This window comes from Pleurodeles waltl, chromosome 9 (assembly GCF_031143425.1).
Source record: "Pleurodeles waltl isolate 20211129_DDA chromosome 9, aPleWal1.hap1.20221129, whole genome shotgun sequence".
Classification (NCBI taxonomy): domain Eukaryota; kingdom Metazoa; phylum Chordata; class Amphibia; order Caudata; family Salamandridae; genus Pleurodeles; species Pleurodeles waltl.
The window spans coordinates 119,816,567-119,841,932 of NC_090448.1; the positions used below are offsets into that span (position 1 = coordinate 119,816,567).

A 25,366-nucleotide genomic window follows, 5' to 3' on the forward strand; every position below is an offset into this window, starting at 1 on the left:
GTAGTCACTCCTAAGATCACCCCTAGGTGTTCCAGTGGTGGGGTGCCACGTAACTATAAGAAGGGACATTAGAAAATGTGTTTTATGCACCCTGGTGAAGGAAAAATAACCACTTTAATTTTTCCTCATTCTAGATACTTAACAGCATAGTCTATCCTGGGATTATTTCACATAAGCATAAATATCGCTAGGAGGGAACTTTAAAGTGTCAAGAAAGGACTCAAAAGATTAGTAATGATATTCCAACAACTTACAACTATTGAATTTATCATAACTAATACAGGAAAAAAAATTATAGAGCGTTCTTATCTGTAAGCCAAAATCTAGCCTGTTAGTGGCCTCTCTTGACTGGTGAGCCTTAACAGGATTATCCAAGCTGTTTTGATGAGGTGATAAGTGGCCTGCACTGAGGTTATCTGAAGGGGGATTTCTGCAGCTGCAGATGCCAGGAAGGGGCATGGGTAAATCAAACTATGTTTCTAAGGATGTAGACCAGAGAGGAATGCCAATCAGGCCTTCCCTCCCACCCTGTACTCACAGACAGACAGCAAACCCAAAAAAGGAATTTGCAGATGGTCTGGAGGGGGAGTGTTAATGGAAATTACCTATGGCAATAGGTTGGTTTAGCCAGGCCCTGCTTCTCTAGAAAGAAATTGTCCATCTTGGAATATAAAGGGCAGTGTTTTCTGGGACAGGAAAATGGCACACTTTGGCACTCATGCTTTTGGGTGGCACACTGCATCTCATTGGACAGAGGTGCCCCCTGCTCGTCCCCCAAGATGATTGAATAAATATCTGGGAGCTGCATTGCATTCAGATCTGCTGCCTAAAGCCACCAAGGGAAGAAGGACTGCCCTACTGGAACCCTGGTCTGCAACCCAGAGGACTGAACTCTGAAGGACTGCACATGTTGCACACTGGAAAAACAGTCCTAAGGACTTTGCCCTGCCTCAAAAAGGACAAAAGAGTAGACTCCCTGAAGGCAGCAGGTTAACAGACCTTGCCTGCACCAACTGTCACAAAAATGGCTAGACTGGAGTGCATCCAGTGGACTTTTAAGGATTTGGTCGGGTGCATTGTGGGAATTATAGTCTTAATATTCCAATGTCCATCTCAGAGCTTCTAGATCCTTGGATATGTATTTTGGACACTTTGAACCCATAAGAGGAACTTCAGGAGGAAGTTCTAGACTTTTTGAGAAATTTGGAGCAACTTTGGGGAAAAGCTCAATAAGTTGACCGACACGTTGTGCGTCAAGCCGACTACCAAGTCAAGTCAAAGAAGTCGATATTTCATCATAAAAGACATGCTACACGTCATAATACTTATAAAATTGTCAGTGCTAATGATTATAACAATAAATACAATATTTCATAAAAGCTACTAAGAACGTATTAAATCTATCTAATGCATCATTTGTTAAATATTTTAACATAATAATAAAAAGGAGTACATTACTTTAAAAAGGCTCAGTTCTAAAATTCAGGATAATTTACTTATCTAAAACATGTAGCTGTTTTAGTGATTCAAAACGAATTATCCATGCCCACCCCAGGAATTTGGCCACCCCTATTGCTATAGTAGGTGAAGGATCAGTTTTAAGGATCCTACAAGCAGTCTCGGCCGATTGTGTGCCCAGACTTTTGCATAGGGGTACCAACCACTTCTTCCTTGGGGCAGCATATAATGGACAAACAAAAAACAAATGGCTCACATTTTCCCGCATTTCAGTACACAATGGGCATTTATCTGGGCCACCAGTACCCCAGGTGGAGGTTAAACACCTTAATGGTAATGAGCCCACTCTAACTTGGTGATATAATTTACGGTCCATGGGTTTTGTTATAACATCCCAGTACTTTTCAATTGCAGAGGCATCTTTCACGTGTAAAAATGTTGTTGTAAGGGAACTACCTATAAGGGATGAGTGTCTTGTGCCTACCACCCATTCCCAATATAGTTGTTTCAGCACTTTTTTTGAAGGAAAGGTAGCTGAGTCAGGGTTGTTCCAAAGGGCACCTAGACCCATGGCACAAAGAGTGGTTCTAACACCCTTAAACCAGCCAATCTTATCAGATCCTAGGGTGTCCCTTACCTCGAGACATGCTTTCGTATATAGTAACAGCTCTGGGGTAGACCACAACCTCCGCCAGAAGGCCAAGGGCCGAAATCTGGCTTGGTCTTCCACCGGTTGGAGCCCAGGTCATAAAGGAGCGGAATACGTGGGGATGACCTCGGAAGACCAACCGCCCCTCTTGTAAATCTGTTTTGGGCCAGCATCAGTCGATCCAGATTGCTATAACCCCAAAGCTCTGCCCCATACAAGACTGAGGGAAGAATTTTTGACCCATAGATTTCCATAAGTGGGGACATCGGGCTACCTTTACTGCAACCTGGCCTGAATTTCAGGTTTGTCCTGCTGAAAGCTCGGGCACTCCAGACTTCCAGGATTTGATGAGGTCCTAGTGGGAACGTACTAACTGGTGAGTAGTGCGCTTAATAAATTTTTTGATTGATTGATTGATTGCGCCACTCTGTAATCCTTTGCGCTACATTATGCCTGCACCAGGCATAATGTATACAAAGGGGGTGTTCCCTGTTACCGGAGCTGGAAAAATGGCGTAAGGAAATCTATGAGATTTCCTTGTGCCATTTTTATGGCACTTTTAATGCCTGCTCAAGAGCAGGCGTTAAAAGGGGGCTTACATTTTTTAGAATGGGGCCCTATGTACCCTGCAGGAGTAGCGCTATTATTTTGGTGCTACTCCTGCAGAGTACATCAATAGCGTCATGGAAAATTATGCTATTGCCCCCTACCCTGTGCCATGGTGCACCATATTTTAAATATGGTGCACACATGGTGGCAGTAGAGGGGTGCTCAGGGGCACAGGGAAAGTGGCGCTGCACTTCATGCAGTGCCATTTTCCATAAATCTACCCCTATGTTTGTAGATATTCTTTAAAAACTCATATGTGGACTTTGTCAATTTGGCTTTGTTTTGTTCATTAAACTATAATCTATTTTCCTAAACATGTTAAGTATCTTTTTTGTGGTATTCCCACTATTTAACTGTTTGAAGTGTTGCACAAATACTTTAAACATTGCATCTTAAGCTAAGCTTGCCTGTGCTGTGCCAAGCTGCCAGAGGAAGATCACAGGTTAATTTATGGTGTGTATCTGATTTACCCTCACGAGAACTATGGTTCCTGCGTGGACAGGGTGCATAACACTACCAACCAGGAACCCATTTTCTAACAGTCACCCACCTGCATCCACTCGGGCTGTTTCTAATATGAGAGAGGTGACACAGAAACAGGCCACTTTGCAGGTCTAGTTCTCTTTTTTTTCTCAGTAGTTTGATTTCACTCTAGAATTTAAGCTGCTTAATTCCTTACTGCAGGAAATAAGATTTTTGATTGAGAGAGCTGAAAACGTTTCCCAAGCAAAAGTAAAAATTCCTGTCAGGTTGAACCACAAAAATAACCTGTGCTTTCCCCTTGGTAGCTTAGCACAAAAGCAGTCAGCTTAAAGGCAATGTGCAAAGTATTTAATCAGCACTTAACCATTAATAAAGTGAAAACACAACACAAGAAAAATCCCACTCCAATTTATAAAAATAGAGTAAAATGTAATAAATCATTTTAGACCAAAAGGACAGAAATCAAATCAGTAGAACCAGGGGGTATGTAATTTCAAAGGTTTAGGCAAATATAGGCCCTCATTATGACCTCAGCGGTCTTTTCGCAAGACCGCCGAGGTACCGCCGTGCTGAAGACTGCCAGTGGTGGCGGTCTTCTGCGCTGCGTATTATGACCGCTGGCAGCCCTCCGTCCTTTGCTGTACGGAAAGCCGCCAGCAGCCATACTGGCGGTCTGCGGGAAAGTGGAGGCTGCTCATCCTCCACCGCCACATCAACAGAACACCGCCCACAGAATCACGTCCCATGATTCGGTGTGACGGTGTTCTGGTGACGGTGTGCTGGTGGCGGAGCTGCCCCCATGGATCCCGTCCCCTCCCGGAGGGCCAACGGACAATGTAGGTTGATCGTCCGTTAGGGGAGGGGGGCGATGTGTGTTGTGTGCGTGCATGGGGGTATGCGTGTGAGTGTGTCGAGGTGGTGTGTGAGTGCGTGTATGCGTGCGGGGGTGCTGTGTGTATGGGAAATGTGTGCGGGTCGGTCGGTGTGCATGTCTGTTTGTATGTGTGCGGGTATGTGTTGTTGTGATGTATGTGTGTGTGTGTAGGGGTGCATGTTTGTGCATGTTGGGGATGTGTGCGTGTAGGGGTGTGTATATGTGTATATGTGCAAGTTGGGGTGAGGGTGGTCAGGGGGTTGTGCCACCTTTAGGGGGAAATATCCAGTCCAGCGGTCATCACCGCCATGGCGGTCGGAATGGTGAAGTGGCGGATGACCGCGGCAGTAACCGCTGCGTCATAATTCCATTTTTATTTCCCGCCAGCCTGTTTGCGGTCTTACCGCCGCTTTACCACCGACCGCCAGGTTCATAATGAGGGCCATAGTGCCTAAAAGCACATGGCACTACTTGTGGTCCTCTGGCTGTGTTACACTGTGGAAAACTCAGAAGTTTGATTTCACCACAATGGAGCGCAGGCTGGTTACAGGAACCAGGAAAGCCAAGCTGAAAAAGTTACCATCATGAAGTCCGGCACAAGAAGAAGCGAGGAGTGAGGATTTCATCGTGGACGGTCTTTGCTGTGGTTCGAAGAGCAAGAATTATGTCATGGATGGTCATCTCATTAGCACGAATATCTTGTCTGGAATTGCAGATGGTCATTGTAGAATCTTTGCATGGCAGGTCACCATGGGCTTGAAATGCTGATCTTGCATTGCTTCTCTTCACTAGTGGTCACCGTAGTATGAAGATGCGGGTACACCAGAGCTTTGCATTTACAGTCATCTCGGGTGGCAAGATCACAGTGGGAACGGGCCTGTGTGTGGTCAAGAAGAGCCCAAAACATCAGGATTTCACCCTTTCTTCACAGAAGTAGCTCAACTGATGCCAGCCAAGAGACAAGAACCTGGGGAGGGACCTCTTGGTGATCAGGAACACACTCCAGCAGAGGCCAGCAGGGCTTAAGAAGGTCCAGGTGCAGGTCCACACAGGTCCAAACAGTAGGTCAGCTGAGTAGTTGCATGGTGTCTTCTAGAGCATTTTGTGTCCCTGTAGTTTAGAACAGGTGAACAACCACATGAACCTTGAGGTCACCCAGGTTGCCCTGGGATCAAGCAGCACGGCAGACCTACAACAGCCGGGCAGTCTTCTAAGCATACCAGGCAAGCTTCAAGCAGTGGGACAGTCCTCTGGGGTACAAGGCAGTCTTTCTAGGGGTCGTCCTCCAGTCCAGGGGAGTACTGAAGATTGGGTTTTAGGGTCCTATTTTTATACCTTGCGCAAGCTTTGCAGGATTAGCATCCACAATTCTGATGCTAATCCTGCAAAGCACACAGAGGCCCATTGAAACCAATGGGAGCCTCCTTTTCATGCCTGCTCTTAGCAGGTGTTAAAAGTGTTGAAAAAAACGATGCAAAGAAATCTCTTAGACTGGGGGATGCTGCCTTTGCACACTTTATGCCTGGCGCAAGCATAATGTAGCGCAAAGTGTTACAAAGTGGCGCAATGCATGCATTGCACCACTTTGTAAATTTGGTGCTGCGATTTTGGCCTCGTCAGGCCCCATTAGCATAAAATAAAATGATGCTAATGTGGTGCAAGGAGGCACTAGGGGCTCTTAAATCTGCCACTAAATGTGCCAATTAGGTCTATGTCAGTTTCACATGTTTTGAGTCATGAGCATAAGCACTTCAGTACTTGTTTGCCATAGCAAAGTGAAGAGAGTCCTAAAGCCAACAAAAATAAATGTCAGCAACAGTAAGTGAGTAGGCAAAAGGTTCTGGAGAAGATCACCATAAAGGCTCTCTGGTCTAACACTTACAGTAGTTGTTTTCCACATTATTATATCCATCACCAATCAGTGAAACATACGTGTTACACTATTGTTAATTGTGGCATTTACTATGGAAATTTTAAACTTGTGATTGATTTACAACATTAAAAGGCTATGATTTTACAATGTTCTCATGGAAAGCAGGGTAGCAACTATATTGTGCAATGGGAAAAACAGCTCAGAGTCATACCTACCAACACGTGGTCTGCTGGTGAAGTAACCCCCTCTACTGGCACACTAGCAAGGCTGGTTTGTATGATTCAGAGCCTTGCATTATGGTCCAGGGGTGAATTTGTTGTGTGTAGAATAAGGGTTGTATTGGAAGGATACCCTCCCAGAGACAATTTGTTTGCCTAGACAAGGCAGACGGATCCCACACATTGGATGTGTGCTGTACACTGTAGAACGCATGCAGTGCTCGCTTTGCTGAGAAATTAACACATTTACATTTGTTTGTACCTGCTTCTAGTGGGCATTAGTTTTTAACACAAAGCCCGGTATGGCTATTTTGGTAAAAATTGCTTTGCACCAAAATCTGTGAGTGTTTGCAATGATTCTCTAAGTAAAGCCTGCTTGATGCAGAGCACCACAAAGTAATTTTTCTCAGAGAAAAGAGTATCTATCCAGGCACAGCAAAACAACTTTTCTTCTGGATAGTATCTGCGACGTTTAGCTTAGGGGCACTTTATGTCGCTATGCGCTATTGCAAATCCTTAGTAAATCTGGGCCCAGTGTACAATCCTATTATAATACAAAGAAGGATATTGCAAGTCACCTTGGACTTACACATAACTTTATAAAAAAAAGGCCTTCCACCTTTTTCCTTTACATGTTTAGGGAACTCTTCTTTGAATTGCAATTTTCTTATAATGGGCTGCAGGGTGTACTGTATCCCATATATATGTCTGCTCTTTTCTATTACTCTTGTTTGAGTAAACTAGTGCCTTTGAGGGCGTGGACCATGCAGGGTCTTTCAGAAGAGACAGAAATGCGTAATAAGTTCTGAACTTTGAGTCTGTATAATTTAAGTCAGCATTGCTTCGGGTAAATTTCAAATTAAAAATGTATATGGCAACAGCTTTATATAAATATCTTGCTCTACATAGCTTACACTCTTGTTGTCAGATCTATTTCGTAATGACTACTTTTCGTACATTTATTACATACTTTCTAATTATTTGACTTTTCAGGTTGAAAACTGGCCTCCCATCGAAGCCACTGGCTCTCACCCGCAGACACGATCGCTCTTTGTCTGTCAGGAACTAAAGATCATGTTGGTGTGGACTTCGGTGGTGCTGCTTCTGCACGCTGGTTATCTCAGAGGTAAAAATACAATTATTCCCACACTCAGCCTATCCAACAGACAGCTCGACAAGGCAGCGTAAGCAATATTACAAGAAAGGAAACGTTCCGTCTTATTAACCTGCCTGTTGTGCTGTTAGATCCATTCTGCAGTAGCTGACAGAGGTGCCTATCAAGGTGTTTCAGAAAAAAGAATCGCCAGCGCAAACCTAACAAGAAATAGCAATGTGTAAAATGAATGAATGGACAGCATACGTTCTAGTGCACAATCAAAAGAAATCTACAGCTACTATTAAATGTTAAAAGGGTAATTAAACAAATGAGCATGTAGCATGGCTAACATATCATACCATCCACCTTCACACATCGCATGAAATCCTGCACTATTTTTGTCAGCAATCAGTCCCGGCTCGCTGCTATTTAAACAGGGGGAGGGGAGCAGAGGGGTACACATTTAATAAAAAAAAAAAAAAAGTTACCTTCTCTGTAGCCGCCGCTCTTTTGTTCCTCTTCACTCCAGCTGCAGGCACAGGCTCCCATCCTGCCCAACGACCAATCCTGAGGCTGCTCTGAGCAGCCTCAGGATTGTCTGGAAGCGCCCAGCCAGGGCACTCCCAGGCAGAATGGGAGCCTGTGCAGCCGTCCGGCCAAGCACACATGCGCTCTGAGGAGAGTGCTCTGTGCACTCCCGTCTGTGGCTGTCATCCCCAATGCCCCTCCATTTTCACCACGAAGGGATGATAAATTCAGGCCCCAATTTATACTCTGTTATCACTGAATTAGCATTTTTTTAAATGATAATTCAGCGCAAACCTAATTCCATATTTATATTTTGACGCTAGACTAGTCTAACGTCAAAATATTGGAGTTAAAGTGATTTCTTGCTAGCAGGAAGCTACCTTGCATCAATGAGATGCAAGGTAGGCGTTCCCGGGCATAAAATGACTGTAAGGCCCTAGCGCCTTATTTATCCTTTCGTGCAAAAATGGTGCACGGGAGGGAGGTGGCCCTAAATAATGGCACCAAGCTTGCTTATCGCCATCATTTAACACCTGAGTCAGGGCAGGCATTAGATGAACTGTGGGCCTATTTCCTTGGTGGAACACCATGGAATAAGTCCACAGGTACCTTCCACAAGCCCCAGGAACACCCCCACCCACACCAGAGGGGCACCAGGGGATGGGGGACCCCTTCCCAGGTACATGTAGGTAAGTAGAGATAAGTATTTGGTTTCATTTTTAAAAGTGCCATTGGGGGCCCTGAAATGGGCCCCCATTCATGGCACCGGGTGCAATGGCCATGCCCAGGGGACCCTTGTCCCCTGTGTTGGCCATTGAGGAGGTGGGCATGACTCCTGTCTTTTCTAAGAGGAGTCATGTGGTATAGTAGGTTTTGCATTGAGAAATGATTCTAGGCTGTTTTTTTTTTTTTTTTTTACTCTAAGCAGCCTAATGTTGTTTTTCAGTGCAAAACCCCCTACCCCCATACTGCCACCCCTACCCGGCTAACATAATTTTCCTTGACGTTAGCCCACCCTTAGTGCTGGCTTGCACCATTCCTCAAATATGGTGCCCTTCTGGCGCTCTAAAATGGTGATAGCCGGCAGTAAACATTTTCACGCAAAATTGCGTTAGTGCAGTTTTAAGGGAAAAATGTTTAAATAGGGGGCTAGTTTATTATCCCTTCATGGTGAAAGGAATGCAGCTTCTGCTGCTGGCGGGAGGAGGGACGCTACTCCACCGTAATAGAGGAGCCATCCCTGCTAGCAATCATGTTCATGTTTCTGACTTTATCACCTGACTGGCCAAAACCGTCCCTACTAACAAGTGTATAAGCATTTGTCGTGTCAATTAGACCTGTGAACTACTATATAAAAAATATTGGGTCCTAAGGTAATTTTTGCCTGTCTTTTCCCTAGCACCAACTCATAATTGCTAATGCAAGTCAGTGGCCAAACGATATTTGTATGCAGTGCACAAAACTGGCACAATCAGCGTTTGTAAACATTCATTTATATATAGGATTCTAAAACAACCAGCAGTCCCAAATAATAGTTACTTGTGCAAGTAATACTAGTGTGCTGTGTTCTCATCTGTTATTGAGCTAATTGCTGTTGCTTGTCTGTTAAAGCCTTCCTACTTTCTCAAGCAGCGCCTTTAAAAAGGAAAACAAGCATTTGTGATGCAATGGTTCTCGCGCTTGCTCGAGTTAGAGCTATTAACGTTGTAAATCCGAACCGGACTTTTCTTGCCACATAAACTGAAAATTGAAAGTAAAACAGTTTCACATAAGTGAGCCAACGTCCAGCATGAGCGCGAAGGAGACATACAAAAGGAAACAGAAGTTCACTCACAGTCAAACACATTGGCAAAAGTGCAATTATCCATGTAACAGGGTGGATGTCATGGAAAACGCTTGACTACTGCCATGCGAGACCACGCTGCATGGGAAATAATATAAAGTGGTCCAGAAGCCATGTGGAAAACACAGAGCCTGGTATGTTCTCAGTAGTTTGACAATGTTGCAAAGACACCAGCTCTCATAGTAATGCTTGGTGGGATGTGGAAAAAAAGCTGACATTTTTATCTGAAATATATAGTTAATCAAGGTGTAAAAAAAAACTTATTCTGAATCCTGATTCCCATTTTGTACTGTCACACCCGTGGCTTTTCATTCTGAGAAGTTGTTTGAGTGTAATTCAAGAGATGTGAGAATGTGGAATATTATTTATCTTTTTAATGTCCCTCTCCATGGAAATGGTCAATGAAGAATAAGGAAGATCTAACACACAATTATTCCTTGGCTAATATATCACCGAAAAAAGATTCTGTTATTAGGGGGTGGGATGGAGGAGAGATTTTTCAGGGTTATCAGCGAGGGGGGTGCTTGTTATGGGTTATCAAGTTTGCCAGTCCGGATATGGCACAGTAGAAGGAGCATGTTGAAGTGTGTGTACTCTACTACGTTTTGTAGATAGTGTCCTAGCAGAAGAAACCAGGGGTAGCGCTACAAACCATTTTTTATTGGCGTTATTGGGAATCCTTTGTCATAATAAAGGCAGTGCTTGGTGCAAAAACCATTTCCCTTTGTTTTATGAAAGCAGATTTTTGAAGTGGCAATATTTGTGTATATTTGGTGTTTTGATTTTTGCTGTGGAGGTGATGTTATGTGTTGTTTTTTGAAATGCTGTGTTTTTGTGCTGCATTACAGCACTTTAATGTTGTGCTTTATTGTGCTGTGTTATGTTTTAACTGTACAGTTATGATGATTTTTGTATGCTATTGTGCTCTGTACTGTTGTTTACCTTAGATACGACAACAAATGCTGCCACATTTCTAGCTAAAAAAAGCCTGCCTCTTTAGCTTTCCTGTGACCAGCAACCACTTACAACTATCTGAGGTGGCAAAGGAGCACTGCTCCAACTCTTCTTCTATGTAAGGCACTAGTCAACCAAAATCTGTGACAGCAACCATGGACTGTATGTCACAATTCACCCTGGGCTTACCGTCAAGGTTGGAGAGAGGTGGGGAGCGGCCCCGGTTCCTGCAAGTCCTGCTCTGGCCGAGGTAGGGGCGACCCCTTCCGGTAGCCACGGTGCTGTTTGACAATAGTAAACCACTACAGTCCATTCCCTCCAGAAGGAGTCCCAGAGGAAAAACCCCAAAAGGGTAAAAAACCTCCAACAGGCACTCCCTGAAACAGAAGGAGGACACAAGGACGTTAGGACTTAAGATTCTGGAGTTCAGGAATTCTGGAGACGGAAGACAGATCAAGAACAACTGGCGCCACAAGAGGAAACCAGCCGGAGTGTGACTACCACCACAGGAGTGATGCAACGCAATGAGAAGAAAGATAGATTCCCCTTATATACCCCTAAACAGGAAGTGGAAAACAGGAAGTAGTAAAACCACCATCTTGGTTTGGGAAAAAGATCCGAACTAGAATAGAAAACATGCTCTTAAGAAAAGGGAAAAATGCATGCAGGGAAAAGAGGAAGTGAACAGCATGCTGGGAAGGGGAAAAGCATGCATAAAAATGAGCCATGTGCATGCATACGGCTTTTGGGTGTGTAAAAGGTAAGTGGTGGCAAAGAGGGTTCCCCGGGGAATCCCTGATGTGTGTTAGTTAATAAAATGTGCTGCGCGCGCTGAGCGCGCTAAACGCGGCAAGGATCGAGACCCGACTCGGGTCTTCTATCCTGCCGCGCCTGCCCTGGAACAGGCGGCCAGAGAAATGGGCTGCGGCGTGTGCCGCGACCCTGAATCTGAGCCGCGGCTTTCCGAGCCGCGGCTTTCCCTGCGGACTGCCCGCGGGCAGCCGCGTTTCCTGTAAGTTGCGCCGCAGCAGCCCTAGGACGCTGCCGCGGTGAAACACTGTATCACATAAAGCGAGTACTGGGAGTACTGAGTTGGGACTAAGGGCCTGATTACAAGGCTGGTGGTCTTCTGCCACTGTTGTGGCAGTCCGACTGCCACATTAAGACCCTGGGAGTCAGCCCACCAGGGTTATGCCAGCACCGCCAGAATCCATGATCCTGACGGCCTGGAGGTGGTGGAGATTGTAACCCACCAGGCCGGTGCTGCATGCGGCGCTGCCCTGTGGATTACAACCTTGTTCTCCACCAGCCTTTTCATGGTGATAACACCGCCATGAAAACGCTGGCAGAGAACTGGTGGAGGGGATCACATGGTAACCCCTTCACTGCTCCCTGCCCAGCCTCGTCGAATGTTCACTCTGCCTTGCAGACAATGAACATTGCAAGTGTGCTGGTGCACCCTGCAGGCTACACCATTGCCACCGGCTCAATTATGAGTCAGAGGCAATGCTGTAGCCTGTTTCCCGCTAGGCCAAGGTTTCCGCCCTCTGACCTAGTGGGAAACTCCTAATAGCTCCAGCAGGGTGGTAGCCATGAAACCGTTGCTCATCACATAAACTTTCAAGGCATATGTTGCTTTTAGCTGTGTTTAGCTTGAAATATAGCAGCATGTGATGGCTTCTCTAAAGTAAGAAACAAAGTCACACAATAACATACATAAAGTAGCATAACAACACAATTAAACCATAATAGGGAAGATGGCAACAAAGCAGCCAAAACAGACCACAACATCTGCAGAACAACATAATACCAATACAAATGCAGTAATGGAGCACAAAAACACATTGGTGCAAAAAACAACAGACCACATCACTACCACAGCATAAATATTCATGCCACATAGCACCAACTCTACAACCCATTTGTCATATTTTGGTGGTAAAAAAACTGTTGGGAGCTAATTCAAGCTTAACTTACTACCAAAGACATTATCTAGAACCTCTAAAAAATGTTTTAAGTGCCTTAAAATTAGCGCTTGCAATGCTCACTTTATTTTATAGGACCCCAAGGCTTAAGGTAACATTTTCAGTTCTCAGTTTCTGTATTTTGATATTTCCACTGCACTCTCATAGTCAACAAGTTCACAGAACAAATAATAAATGTTTCTTTCCTACTCAAGCATGTACATATCACACTTAGTGAGGAGTTACATGATACAGGCACTCAGATTGACAGTTGATAGGGTGACCTCAGTCTTCTTTACACCACTGTTATGTTTAGGTGCAGGCAAATATTTCCATTCCGCCTGCGGAATTGGACGTATTTTTGCCACTCCCCCTTACCATGTCACATGAACTTTGGCCAAATTCTGCCAATTTTCTCCCACGAGGCTCCAAAATGTGCAAGCTGCTGAGATTTGGAATGCACTAGCACAGTTTTTTAGCATGAGTGGTCACTTGTGTGTGCAAGCAGTCATGGTCAGAAGGCTCCCATTCAAGTAGATTTGCTGCTGCTCAAGTAGATTTTCTACTTAAGTAGCAGAAAAATCAACTTGAATGGCTACATGTTCTTGTGTGACACATGGTGGCGTTCACACTGATTGTCAGTGTTGCTCACACTATTGGTGCTAAATTACCATGCAAGCTGCATATTTCCCCCTCATTAGTACAATCCTGCAAAATCTTGCAGAATTTTTCTGTAACGCCAAAAAATTCCATGAAGTGAAAATCTGTGAGTTCCACCCACCTCTTTGCAATCCCTGATGCTCACAACCTACATATACATGTGTACACACACAACACACAAACAACAAAGACACACACATACACAAATGTATGTACACAATTGGATATGCAAAGACATACATACACTGTATTGATGCACACATTCACAAACACATAGACATACTCACACCGTCATCAGTATAGCTAGCATGCTTCATTTGTAACGTCACAATCCAAAGATCTAGGGCTGAATCTTACATTTGTGAAGGTGATGATTTATGGGTTTATGGATCCTGGGTATGGGGTGTTTTTTGTGAAAGGCTTGTTTAATTGGATCGTCCTTCAAATCTTTAGGTAAGTTCTCTGATCAGATGGCTCTTCTGGTATTCTGTAGTCTATAATTTAGTGGACACAATTGATTAGATAAAGAACATATGTGTTCCCACGTAATCATCAAAAGGAAGATTTATGTCTAACAGGTAATTTTAAAATCCTGATGATTTTCCTGATATTCTGTGATATGATGATGATCTACAGGAAGGGAAGGGGGAGTGGGAAATTGATAACCATAAGAGCTAGTTTAATTGGTGTGTCTGAAAAAAAATCCAAACAAAGGGTTATGTTAAATGTTAGACCAGGCATCCTTGGCATGGTTACTCATAACTTTTTGCCTTCTGACCTCCTGTTTTTCTGACTTCCTTTTGTATGGATTTAGGATTCTGTGTACTTTACCACTGATAACCAGTGCTAAAATGCAAGTGCACAGTACTCCAGTGCGGCGGAAGCACCGCCAACAGGCTGGCGGTGCTTCCTTGGCGATTCTGACCGCGGCGGTAAAACCGCGGTCGGAAAAGGGGAGCCGGCAGTTTCCCACCAGTTTCCCGCTGGCCCAGGGAACCCGCCATGGCGGCGCTGCTTGCAGCACCGCCATGGGGATTCCAACCCCCTTACCGCCAGCCTGTTTCTGGCGGTGTCCACCGCCGGAACCAGGATGGCGGGAACGGGTGCCGTGGGGCCCCTGGGGGCCCCTGCACTGCCCATGCCACTGGCATCGGCAGTGCAGGGGCCCCCTAACAGGGCCCCACAAAGATTTTCACTGTCTGCTTAGCCCATGCCACTGCACCCGTCGCACCCCTTCAACTCCGCCGGCTCCATTCCGAGCCGGCTTCATTGTTGAAGGGGCTTTCCCGCCGGGCCGGCCGGCGGTCTTCTGGCGGTCACCCGCCGGCCCAGCGGGAAAGCCGGAATGACCGCTGCGATCTTTTGACCGCGGTGCGGTCTTTCGGCGGGAACCGCTTGGCGGGCGGCGACCGCCGACCGCCTCGGTCAGAATGACCGCCATAGTGTTTTTGGCTTCTCCACAATTCTCATATTTAGTTAACTTGTAAGTCCCTAGTAAAGTGCACTATATGTGCCCAGGGCCTGTAAATTAAATGCTACTAGTGAGGCTGCAGCACTGGTTGTGCCACCCACATGAGTAGCCCTTTCAACATGTACTTTTACAGTTAACATATCCTGATGGTGAACAACTATTACATTCATTTTGCACTACTGCAAGTTTTATCTCTCCAATAGATTAACATTGGGATTACCTTGAAACAACTTTTAAGTGTAATGTCCAACTGGGAAAAGACAGAAATTTGGAGTTCGGAGTCACTGGACATACAGTTTAAAATCAAAACTTATGGTGAAGTCAGATTTTGAATTGTAAGTCTGAAAATGCCACTTTTAGAAAGTTGGCATTTTCTTACTTTAACCATTCTGTGCCTCTACCTAAATATACGTCTAGGTTAGGGTGACAGTTGGACTTTGTGTATTCCCTTTAGATAGTCACACAAAGGGAGATGGGATGTGACATTTGCATCCTGTTGACGCATCACCAGGCTGATAGGTCTTCCTGAGCTAGATGGGAGGGAGGAGCTGACACACCGGCAGAGGGCTGTGCCTCTCTCCACATAAATGGCTGCATAACCCTCTGTAAAGTGTCTGGAACTAGGAAAAGAGAGAAAGGGACCCTGTGCACTTCTAAGGCCTCTTTTTGAAGTTTCCCCTACTTCCAAGGTTCAACTGGGCATAAGTACTGAACCCCAAACACCACCAACTAAGTACACTTCTGGAAATGAGAGGCAGTCTGCCAGGAAGAAGGACTGCTGTAATGCCAAGAGGAACTGCCACTCTGCTCATCTGCATTGCTGTGTTGGCCTGCTGCCTCATGCCTGGGAGTGAGAAGGACAGTACTTTGCTCTTTACATTCTCTACAGAGCCAAGTGACTCCCAGGTCGTGCTGACTTGCCCCCTGTTTTTGCAGTCTCAGGGACATCAAATACTGTCTCCAAATCTGCTCCTGCTGCTGGAATCTGCCATCTGTGACTCCTACCCTTGCTTGAGGTGCCACAACAGTACTGAACCCTAGAAGTGGGATTTGCAGCAGTTTATTTGCAAGAATCAATGCAACTGAGGCATTGTGCAGCTGGGAACTGAGCCTGTGCCCTCCGACTGCAAGGTTCACTGTGACGATTCAAGGTCACTGCTACACTGCTTGATGATGCACTGCATACATCCCGATGGAGTTCGGTGCCGATGTGGGACCCAACTGCAAGGCTAGACACTGACTTATCTACCCGACTGCATGGTTTAGACCCGACACAACACCTTCACCTTTCTCTTCTATGTTGTCACTTGCTGGTACTTTTCCAGCAGGCTCTAGGTGAGTCCTGTATTCAACCCCCCCTTTGTTGTAAGCCGAACTTTAAAGTTACTCTGGTGCGACCTCAAGTATCCTTTCAGTGCTATTGACTTTAAAACACTACATTGAAGTTCATTCTTTAAAAAATCATATCTTGAGTTGTATGTATTAAATTTTTGTTGTTCTGGTCTTGTTTTACTCCGATAAATAACTTCTATATTTCTAATTTGCTGTGGAGTGCTTTTTGTGGTGTTTTCACTGTGTTACTCTATGAGTTATTGCAGTAATACATTACACATTGCCTTCTAAGTTAGGCCTGACTACTCTGTGCCAAGCTACCAGAGGGTGAGCACAGGTTAAATTAGGCTGTGTATCTGACTTACCCTTACTAGGATACAGGGTACATACCTCTACCACCTAGATACCCAATTTCTTACATATTTCAAAACTGATGTTATAAAGATTATCAGCTCTAGATATATACACTAACCTACTAGTGTCCATTGATTTCTTGTACATAAGAACAGTTACAGCAGGTGGAGACATCAGGTATGATGTAGTTCCATGTTTAGTAAAATGACTACATGATTATAATTGTGACAATATTTTGAGGACTAATACACCATTTATCTCATCTTTCTGTGGCTTATTGTGATTATGCTAATGGGCTTCCCACAGGTGCCTGCCGCCTTGAGTCTCTGTCACTGATTCTTGTGCTAATGATGCATGAAAGACATTGCACCACCATGCTTGCCTTCATCTGTATCTTAAGATGAACAAGTCAAAGATAATTGTTGAAGACCTTTGTCCAAGACTCAGGCCATCATTACGGTTGGTGATAAAGTGGCAGTAATACCGCCAACAGGCCGGCAGTAATTACCGCCAGATTATGACCATGGCAGAAAGATCTCCGAAAGACAGAAATGTAACAAACCGACTTCCAGGACGGAAACAACAGCCACCACGGCGGTAGCCACCTACAGTCATGCGGAAGTCAATGTTACGCCCACCATATTGAGACACTGCAATCCACCACCATTTCTGGGATGGTACCAATGACATTAAAAGCCTGGCAGAAACTGAGCTCAGAAGGGAAAGGAGTCACCATCGGGACACAAGGAAGAACCACGCCGCGATGGAACTAGAACTGCATGTCTTCCCAATGATATGCCACATTCTTCTCTATCACGAAGACCAATGCCGGCGAAGACTACGACAGTGAGTACAGCCAACCAAGCACACAAGGGAGGGGGGGAGATAAAAAAGAGTGACACACCCACGCAGAGCACACACCCCACGCACACACCATACACACAACCAGATGCACTACAAAAACAATTTGACCCTGTAACTCAGCTGAATAATGCAAGGACAAAATGATTTCTGTCTGTAATAAGATCAGCACAGTAGAAATAATAAGTTAGGCAAGATAATAGATATTTACAGAAAAAGGGACACAGTCCAGTCCACAATTTGCGTGGGCCACATGGCCACAGGCCAAAGTCCAAGGCCACACATGTCACCTGCCTCAACAAGGAGAGAACACTGCAGGGGCATCAGTTGGTATATAGCCAGGCACCTCAGGGGGATGGGGGACCTCAGCTGGGAGATGTAACAAGACCACTGGTTCCGGAGGGGGGCAACATGCCCTGTGCTTGATCTTGGGGCGTGATGAGCTCAGTCTCTCATGTGGGTGTCATACCCACTGGTTCTAGAGGGGGCAACTTGCGCTGTGCTTGATCCTGTTGAGTGATGGGCCACAGTCTCTCATGTGGGTGTCAGACCTACTGGTTCTGGAGGGGGCAACGTGCCCTGTGCTTGATCCTGGGGAGTGATGGGCCACATTCTCTGGAGTGGGTGTCATACCCACTGGTTCTGGAGTGGGCAACATCCCTGTGCTTGATCATGGGGAGTGATGGGCCACAGTCTCTCGAGTTGGTTTATTCCCCACTGGTGCTGGAGTGGACAGGCCGCACAGCAGCCCATGGAGACAGGATTACATACCGACCGCCGGCGGTGATGGCTGCACAGTGGTGGTGCTGCTGGTGGGGGAGGCTCCTGCCCATCTCCTGCAACCCCAGACGGCTGCACAGTGGTGGTGCTGCTGGTGGGGGGAGGCTCCTGCCCATCCTCTGCGACCTCTGACGGCTGCACAGTGGTGGTGCTGCTGGTGGGGGGAGGCTCCTGCCCATCCCCTGCAACCCCAGACGGCTGCACAGTGGTGGTGCTGCTGGTGGGGGGAGGCTCCTGCCCATCCTCTGCGACCTCTGATGGCTGCACAGTGGTGGTGCTGCTGGTGGGGGGAGGCTCCTGCCCATCCCCTGCACCCTTGGACGGATGCACAACTATGGTTGATGGTGGGGGCTCCATCACAGTTCCTGGTCCAGGCCCCTTGCTCTTCCTGCCTAATGGTGCAGGCTCCTTGGCTTTTTGAGTGGCAGGTGCTGGCTCCTTGCTCTTCCTGCCTGCTGGTGCAGGCTCCTTGGCCTTTCGGGTGGCAGGTGCAGGCTCTTTGCTCTTCCTCCCTGCTGGTGCAGACTCCTTGGTCTTTTGGGTGGCAGGTGCTGGCTCTTTTCCCTTCTTGTCTGCTGGGGCAGTCTCCTTCCCCTTTAGGCTGGCTGGTGCAGGCTCCTTCCCCTTCAGGACATGTGGCCTGGATCCCTTTTCACCACGAGTGGGTGCGGTGAGGGCTGGGCCCGTTGACTGTGTTTCTGAGGTGCTTGGCTGTGTTCTTCCTACCCTGGCCATATGTGCAGGATGGGGGGAGGGTTAGGGAAGATGTCAATGGTGGATAGGAACAGTTTTTTAGGGACATTAGGGTGGGACGAGGGAGAAGAAGTGGGAATGGAGGAAGAGGGAGTGGTTGTTTGAGGTGTCTGTCTTCTGCTTTTGGGTGCAGGTGCATGGGCTGTATGCTGTTGTGAGGTAGATGACTGTTGGGTATCTGAGTGCTTGCATTTGTGTACTTTAGGAGGGGGCAGTCACAGTGGGAGAGAACACAGGGGACATGTGCATGGCTGTTGTGGCGGTGTCTGCCAGTGGAGGTATCTGCCAGTGAGGTGTGTGTGCTGCCTGTTGATGCAGGTAGTGGATGATGATGTAGTGCATGCAGGTGTGAGTGTGGACCTAACTGGGTGGGAGTTAGAGGAGGAGGGGGAGACAGTGGAAATAGTGGATGTTTTTGCGTCTGCAACTGGATGGTGTTTGTGTGAGTGCCTGTGGGATGAAGTGTGGTGCTTGTGTTTGCCTGTGACACATTTGGGTGTTGTCTTGTGTGCATGCTCGTCTGTATGTGTGCTTGTGATAGGTTGGGGTTGAGGGGAATGGGTCTGGGCAGTGGAAGTTGGAGGGTGGACGGTAGAAACTGGGATAATGGCTGCCATCAGAGAGGAGGCCAGAGCCTGAATTGATCTCTGTTGGGCCGCCAATCTAGTGTGAATGCATTAGATTGTTGCATCTGGGCTGCCAGCCCCTGGATGGCATTCACAATGGTTGACTGCCCGACAGGGATGGATCTCAGTAGGTCAATAGCCTCCTCACTCAGGGCAGCAGGGCTCACTGGGGAAGGGCCTGAGGTGCTTGGGGCGAAGGAATTGCCCACCCTCCTGGGTGAGCGGGCACTGGCAACTCGATGAGGGGCTGCTGGGATGGCGGTGCTGGTATTGGGTGGCGGCTGTACCTGTAGCTGGGGTGGTCACAGAAGTGTACACCACCACCAGGGAGCTTCCATCGGAGGAGGTATCTATGTCAGAACTGTCCCCTCCAGTCTCTTCTGTGGTGCTCTCCTTGCCCTTCTTCCCACTGGTGCCCTCACCGTTGGCGGACTCTGCCTCCTGGGTCCTGTGGGATGCAGCTCCCTCCGTCTCCGGTGCCTCTGCTCCTCTGCCAGATGATGCTAATGCACATAAGGACAGGATGACAAACCAAAAAAAGGTGGAAGAGACAAAGAATACACTGTGTTAATGACTGCACCAACACCACCGTTGGCGTACACAGCACACTCACACAGGGAACAGCCCAATGCAATATGCATTGCACTACCAGAGAAATAGTTACCCACCAAGGCATGGGGAGGGGCACACACTGCCAAATGAAGCACACCTGGGACCCACACAGCCCTGACCAGTAGTGGATGTCTAAGATCTACATAGCAGGATTATCCTTTCAAAACCCTAGCCACCAGGGGACCTACTCTGCAATGTCAGACCTGGCCTAGGGACACCCACTGACACACATCCCCCACCCGGATACCACCCTACTATGCATAACTTGTAATGATGGTGTTCTCACCCCCTTGCGGCTGCTGTGATTCCCTCAAGCACCCATCGAGCTCAGGATAGGCCACCACCAGTATGCAGGCCATCAGGGGGGTCAGGGTTCGACAGGCACCCCTTCCTTGTTGGGAGGCCATCTCCAGCTGGGCCTCCTCCTTCTTCCGTGCCCAGCGTCTCAGGTCCTCCACCGTTTCTGAGAGTGGGTGCTCCACCTGCCATAGACGCCTAGGTCGGCACCTCCTTGGCAATGGCACTCCATATACCGTTCTATTGATGGGCGCTGACCTGCAGAAGCAATACACACAGGAAAATAGATTTTGACAAGCAGTCCTGCCTTTTACACATATTCACCAGCATTTATACACACAAACGGCCCAGCACGCAACCTGTACACCGCCCAGAGGACATCCACCCACCCCCTTACACAAGGCCTTCACACACACAACTCCATGCATACATGCCACATGCATCGTGCTCACAATGTACTCACCTGTTGGTCTGTAGGCCCATACAGCAGTCCTACTGTGGTAGGACCTAATCCACCAGTCTCTCCAACTCCTCCAAAGTGAAGGCTGGGGCCCTTTCCCAGGTCACACGGGCCATGGCAGGTTCCAGACACAGGTCACAGCAGCACAAGTAGTGTAGGTCCTCTCCTATGGAAGGTCAGGTAGCAAGTGAGGAATATGATAGAAAATGGCAGTCACGTCCGCGGTGGTGCATGCCGTCACCACCGGCGTAGATCACCATTGGCCACTGTACTTCATAGGGACCAATATTAACCAATGAGGGGTTTCACAGCGGTTCCCGACCGCCTCCCGCAACAGTGCAAGAGGTCAGCAGAATTACCTCACACAGGACAGGTGGACGCCATTTTAGTGGAGGGGGTGGGCACTTGAATAATGCTGAGTCACAGGAAATATTAGCACATACTGGACAAATCACAATTACCCATTACATGTTCACAGGATGCAAAGTTCTGTTGTAGCTCCATTGTTCAGTTTGTGACTGGATCCTTACTCTTATGTCCCTTAGATTGCTACTGCTGCAGATGAATAGGAGATGCAAACATGCCCCCATGTACAGACCCCTGGTGGACTTGGCAACACTGGAGGACAGGCACATTATCCTCATCTATAACCTTGACAGGGCCACAATCAAGGAACTGTGTGCCCAATTGGAATCTGACCTGATATCTGATATCTGTCACCACACTGGGACCCCCTCGCTTGTGCAAGTGCTATCTGTACTCCATTTCATGGCAACTGGTTCTTTCCAAGTGACAGTGGGCTTTGCAGCAGGAATGTCACAGCCAATATTCACAATCGTGCTGACAAGAGTGTTGTCCTCCCGGATAAAACACATGTGCAGCTACATTGTTTTTCCCCAGGTTGAAGATTTCGCCACAGTGAAGGCTGGTTTTATGCAATGGGACATATCCCCAATATAATTGGGGAGATTGATAGAACACATATTGCATTAGTTCCCCCTGCCAGAATGAACAGGTGTTCGGGAATTGGAAGAGTTTCAACTCTATGAATGTCCAATGGTGTGCCTTGCGGACCAGTACATCTCCCACGTCAATGCTAAGTATTCTGGGTCGGTGCATGATGCCTTTGTCCTTAGGAGTAGCAGCATCCCAAATGTGATGGGCCATCTACACAGGCACAGGGTGTGGCTAATAATTGAGCCCTGGTCCCACCCAGTATATGTTGGTGTATGGTGTGGGCCATATGGGATAGGGTGTGGCTAAATGTTGTCCCTCAATATTTGCAGGTGACTCTGGTTACCCACACCTATCATGGCTGCTGACCCCTGTGAGGAATGCCAGGACAAGGGCAGAAGAACGTTATAATGAGGCACATGGGTGAACCAGAAGGATAATTGAAAGGACCTTTGGCCTCCTGAAGGCCAGGTTCTGGTACCTCCATCTAACAGGTGGATCCCTGTGCTACTCACCTAAGAAGGTCTGCCAAATAGTGGTGGCATGCTGCGTGTTGCATAACCTGGCCCTCAGACACCATGTCCCATTTCTGCAGGAGGAGGTGGCTGGAAATGCCCGTGTGGCAGCAGTTGACCCTATGGACAGTGAGGATGAGGAGGCAGAGGATGTGGATGAGGACAACAGAACATATGTGATCCAACAATACTTCCAATGGAACACAGGTAGTCCAGTGTTACTTCTCATTTCAATGACATTTGTTTTAATTTGTGTGGCAATGGCATGCTGATATTCCCCACTTACTGTTCACTCTGGCAATTACTTTTGCAGATGTTGGTGACCTGACATATACTCCTGGTGTGATCACTACAGCCAGCTACAAGTCATTAATCTATGCTTATTCTCTGTACTGTTGATTTGCAATGTTTGTACCTGTTTCAATGAATACATATTTGATATACATGACATACTCCAAATTGATTTTTTTCAAAGGGTCTTTATTGAAGTGCTAAAATATGGAGGGGCAAGTGCAATGGGATGGGGTGATGATGGAGGAAAGTCCAGGGTATTGTTCCAGTCTGTTTGTAGCATTGGTGCATTGTCCATGGGGACATAAGAAGGGGAGCAATGGCAGTTCAAGATGAACAGGGTGACAGGGTGGGATATAAAGGTCACAATCAGGAGTGTCTCATTTGCTGGCGGGGGTCTTGGGCAAGTGTCTCTGGCTTCTGTCTGGATCGCAGGGAACATTTACGGGGTGGTTCACCTTCTGCAGGGGGAGGGGTGCTGGTGGCCTGTGAGTCCTGTGGCGGGGCCTCCTGGCCACTAGCGGCAGCGGAAGTGGAAGGCTGTTCAGATGTCTGGCTAGTGGCAGACTTCCTTCCTCATAATGATGGCCATGTCTGCCAGCACCCCTGCTATGAAGGTCAGGGTGTTGTTGATGGCCTGAAAATCCTCCCTGATCCCCTGGTACTGTCCCTCCTGCAGCCACCTGTTCTCCTGCACATTGTTCAGGATCTGGCCCGTCATGTCCTGGGAATGTTGATATGCTCCCAGGATCTCTGCGAGTGCCTCCTGAAGAGTTGGTTCCCTGGGTCTGTTCTCCCCCGGGCGCACAGTAGTCCTCCCAGTGTCCCTGGTGGCCTGTGCCTCTGTCCCCTGAACCGTGTGCCCACTGCCACTGACCACAGGTCCCTGATTGTCTTGGGGGCGAGGCGTGCCCTGGGGTCCCTGTAAATGTGAACACAATGCTGATTGATGTGTCCTGGGGACAGAAGTGTGGGTACACTGAGTGGGTGCTGCAGGGGTGTTTCCTGATGGGGGAGGCTCTGTGGTGGTGTGTGTGACTGGGCCTGGGTGACCGGCTGTCCAGTGGTCCCTGATGGGCCAGGTAGGTCATCCAGATCCTGAAGACCAGAGTTGCTGTCATCACTGTGGGCCTCTTCAGTTGGGTGACTGGATATTGCTGGCATCTCCTCTCTGCTGACATTGGCTGGGGTACCTGTGGGGATGTAAAGATAGTGTTATGGTTTCTGTGTCTGACATATTGTGCATCTGTGGCTTGCTATCTTTGGTTGGATTTACCCTGGCAGCTTTCATTTGTGCATGTTGGTATATGGTGGGATAGTTAATTCTCTCTAGTGTGCATGCTTTAGTGATGTGAGCCCATGCAGGGCTGTGAGTGGTGTCCATGCATTGGTACAGCATGCAGGGCTTGGCATTGGGATGAGTGAGATGTGATGGTGGTGTGTGTGAGAAGTGGTTGACTGATGGGAGTGAGGATGGGGGTATGTGATGGCATGCAGGTAGGGGGCGATAATATTAGACTTACTCCTCCCATGCTGTGAGTTGTGAGGGAGGAGGTGGGGGTCCACCGCCAGTCCTCTGGGTCGCGAGGTGGTATCTGGCTGCAATGGAACATACCTTCTCCTGTAGGTCATTCCACCTCTTCATGATGTCATCCCTAGTTCTTGGGTGCTGTCCCATGGCATCAACCCTGTCCATGATTCTCTGCCATAGCTCTATCTTCGTAGCTATAGATATATGTTGCTCCAAACAGCTGTGGCTCTACCCTTACAATTTCCTCCACCATGACCCTTAACTCCTCCTCTGTGAAACAGGGGTATCTTTGTGGTGCCATGGGTGTTGTGTGAGGTGTGTTGGCTAATGTGTTGGGGTGTGTGATGTGTAGTGCGTGAGTGGTGTATAGGTGTGAATAGTGTGTGGCTCTAGTTGTGTCAGTGGTCTTGGTTTCTCTCTGCTGGCAATGGTTTGTAATGACAAAGGGTTGTGGGTAATGTGTGTGTGTTTTATAGTGGTGTGGGTGTGGTGTGTGTATGGGTGTCAGCTGTGTGTTGTTTGAATTGTCCAATGTGGTGTTGTTTTACATGTTGGTGTCCATTGTGAGCGCCGTGGTATGTACCGCAAATAGTTTACCGCAGTTGTATGTCCACTGTGGTGATTCGTGGGTCATATTGTGGTGGGCGTTGTGCTGTTGGCGTAATGGTGTGGGTTTTGATACCTCCACCTTATCACTGACCTTTCCTGTGGAGCATTTGTGTATGTGGCTGAATACTGACGGATTGGTGTGTGTGTCATAATATGGTGAACGGATATCCGCGGCGGCAGCGGTAAGTTGGTGGCTGTCAACGTGGCGGTAAGTGGGATTTACTGCCAATGTAGTAATGAGGGCCTAAATCTTTAAGGAAATATCTGTTCCATGTACCTGGAGATATTAGAAAAAAGGTATTTTCAGTTTATACATGTCCCATTGAGCTATGGTACATGTACTCTAACGTACCTGCTTCTCCTAGGTTTAGATTCCAGTTTTATCAATTTTGGCATTGAATCTTAAGTAAATAGCTCTGATAAATGCCGACATGATAACTGATCTTGAGCAGGGGTGTAAATTTAGTGATGTGTGAGAGAAAGAATGAGCAGGGAAGCAGGAGAGAATGAGAAAAAGAAAAGAGGTGGGGCAAAGAAAATGACAGTGAAAAGTTTAACTAAGTTAATAAGGAATGTGAGACGAGATATGTAGTAAAAGGTAACCAATACAAATTCGATTTTATCTTCTGATGCAACATTAAGGGAGATACAATATGTATTCAATGTTCATCGCATATGAAATTCCACCATGTGAATACAGCTAAGGAACCT

General features: G+C 47.2%; 1 protein-coding gene across 1 annotated transcript in view; it reads left to right on the forward strand.

Annotated features, from left to right (window-relative positions):
• The window catches only part of LOC138258999 (contactin-3-like), a 1,120,386-nt gene that overhangs the window by 163,102 nt on the left and 931,918 nt on the right, over positions 1-25,366 (forward strand). Inside the window, exon 2 of the mRNA XM_069206372.1 lies at positions 7,158-7,290. Coding sequence (XP_069062473.1) covers positions 7,239-7,290 — 52 coding nt within the window. The 5' untranslated portion in view covers positions 7,158-7,238. The remainder of the gene's footprint in view (positions 1-7,157; positions 7,291-25,366) is intronic.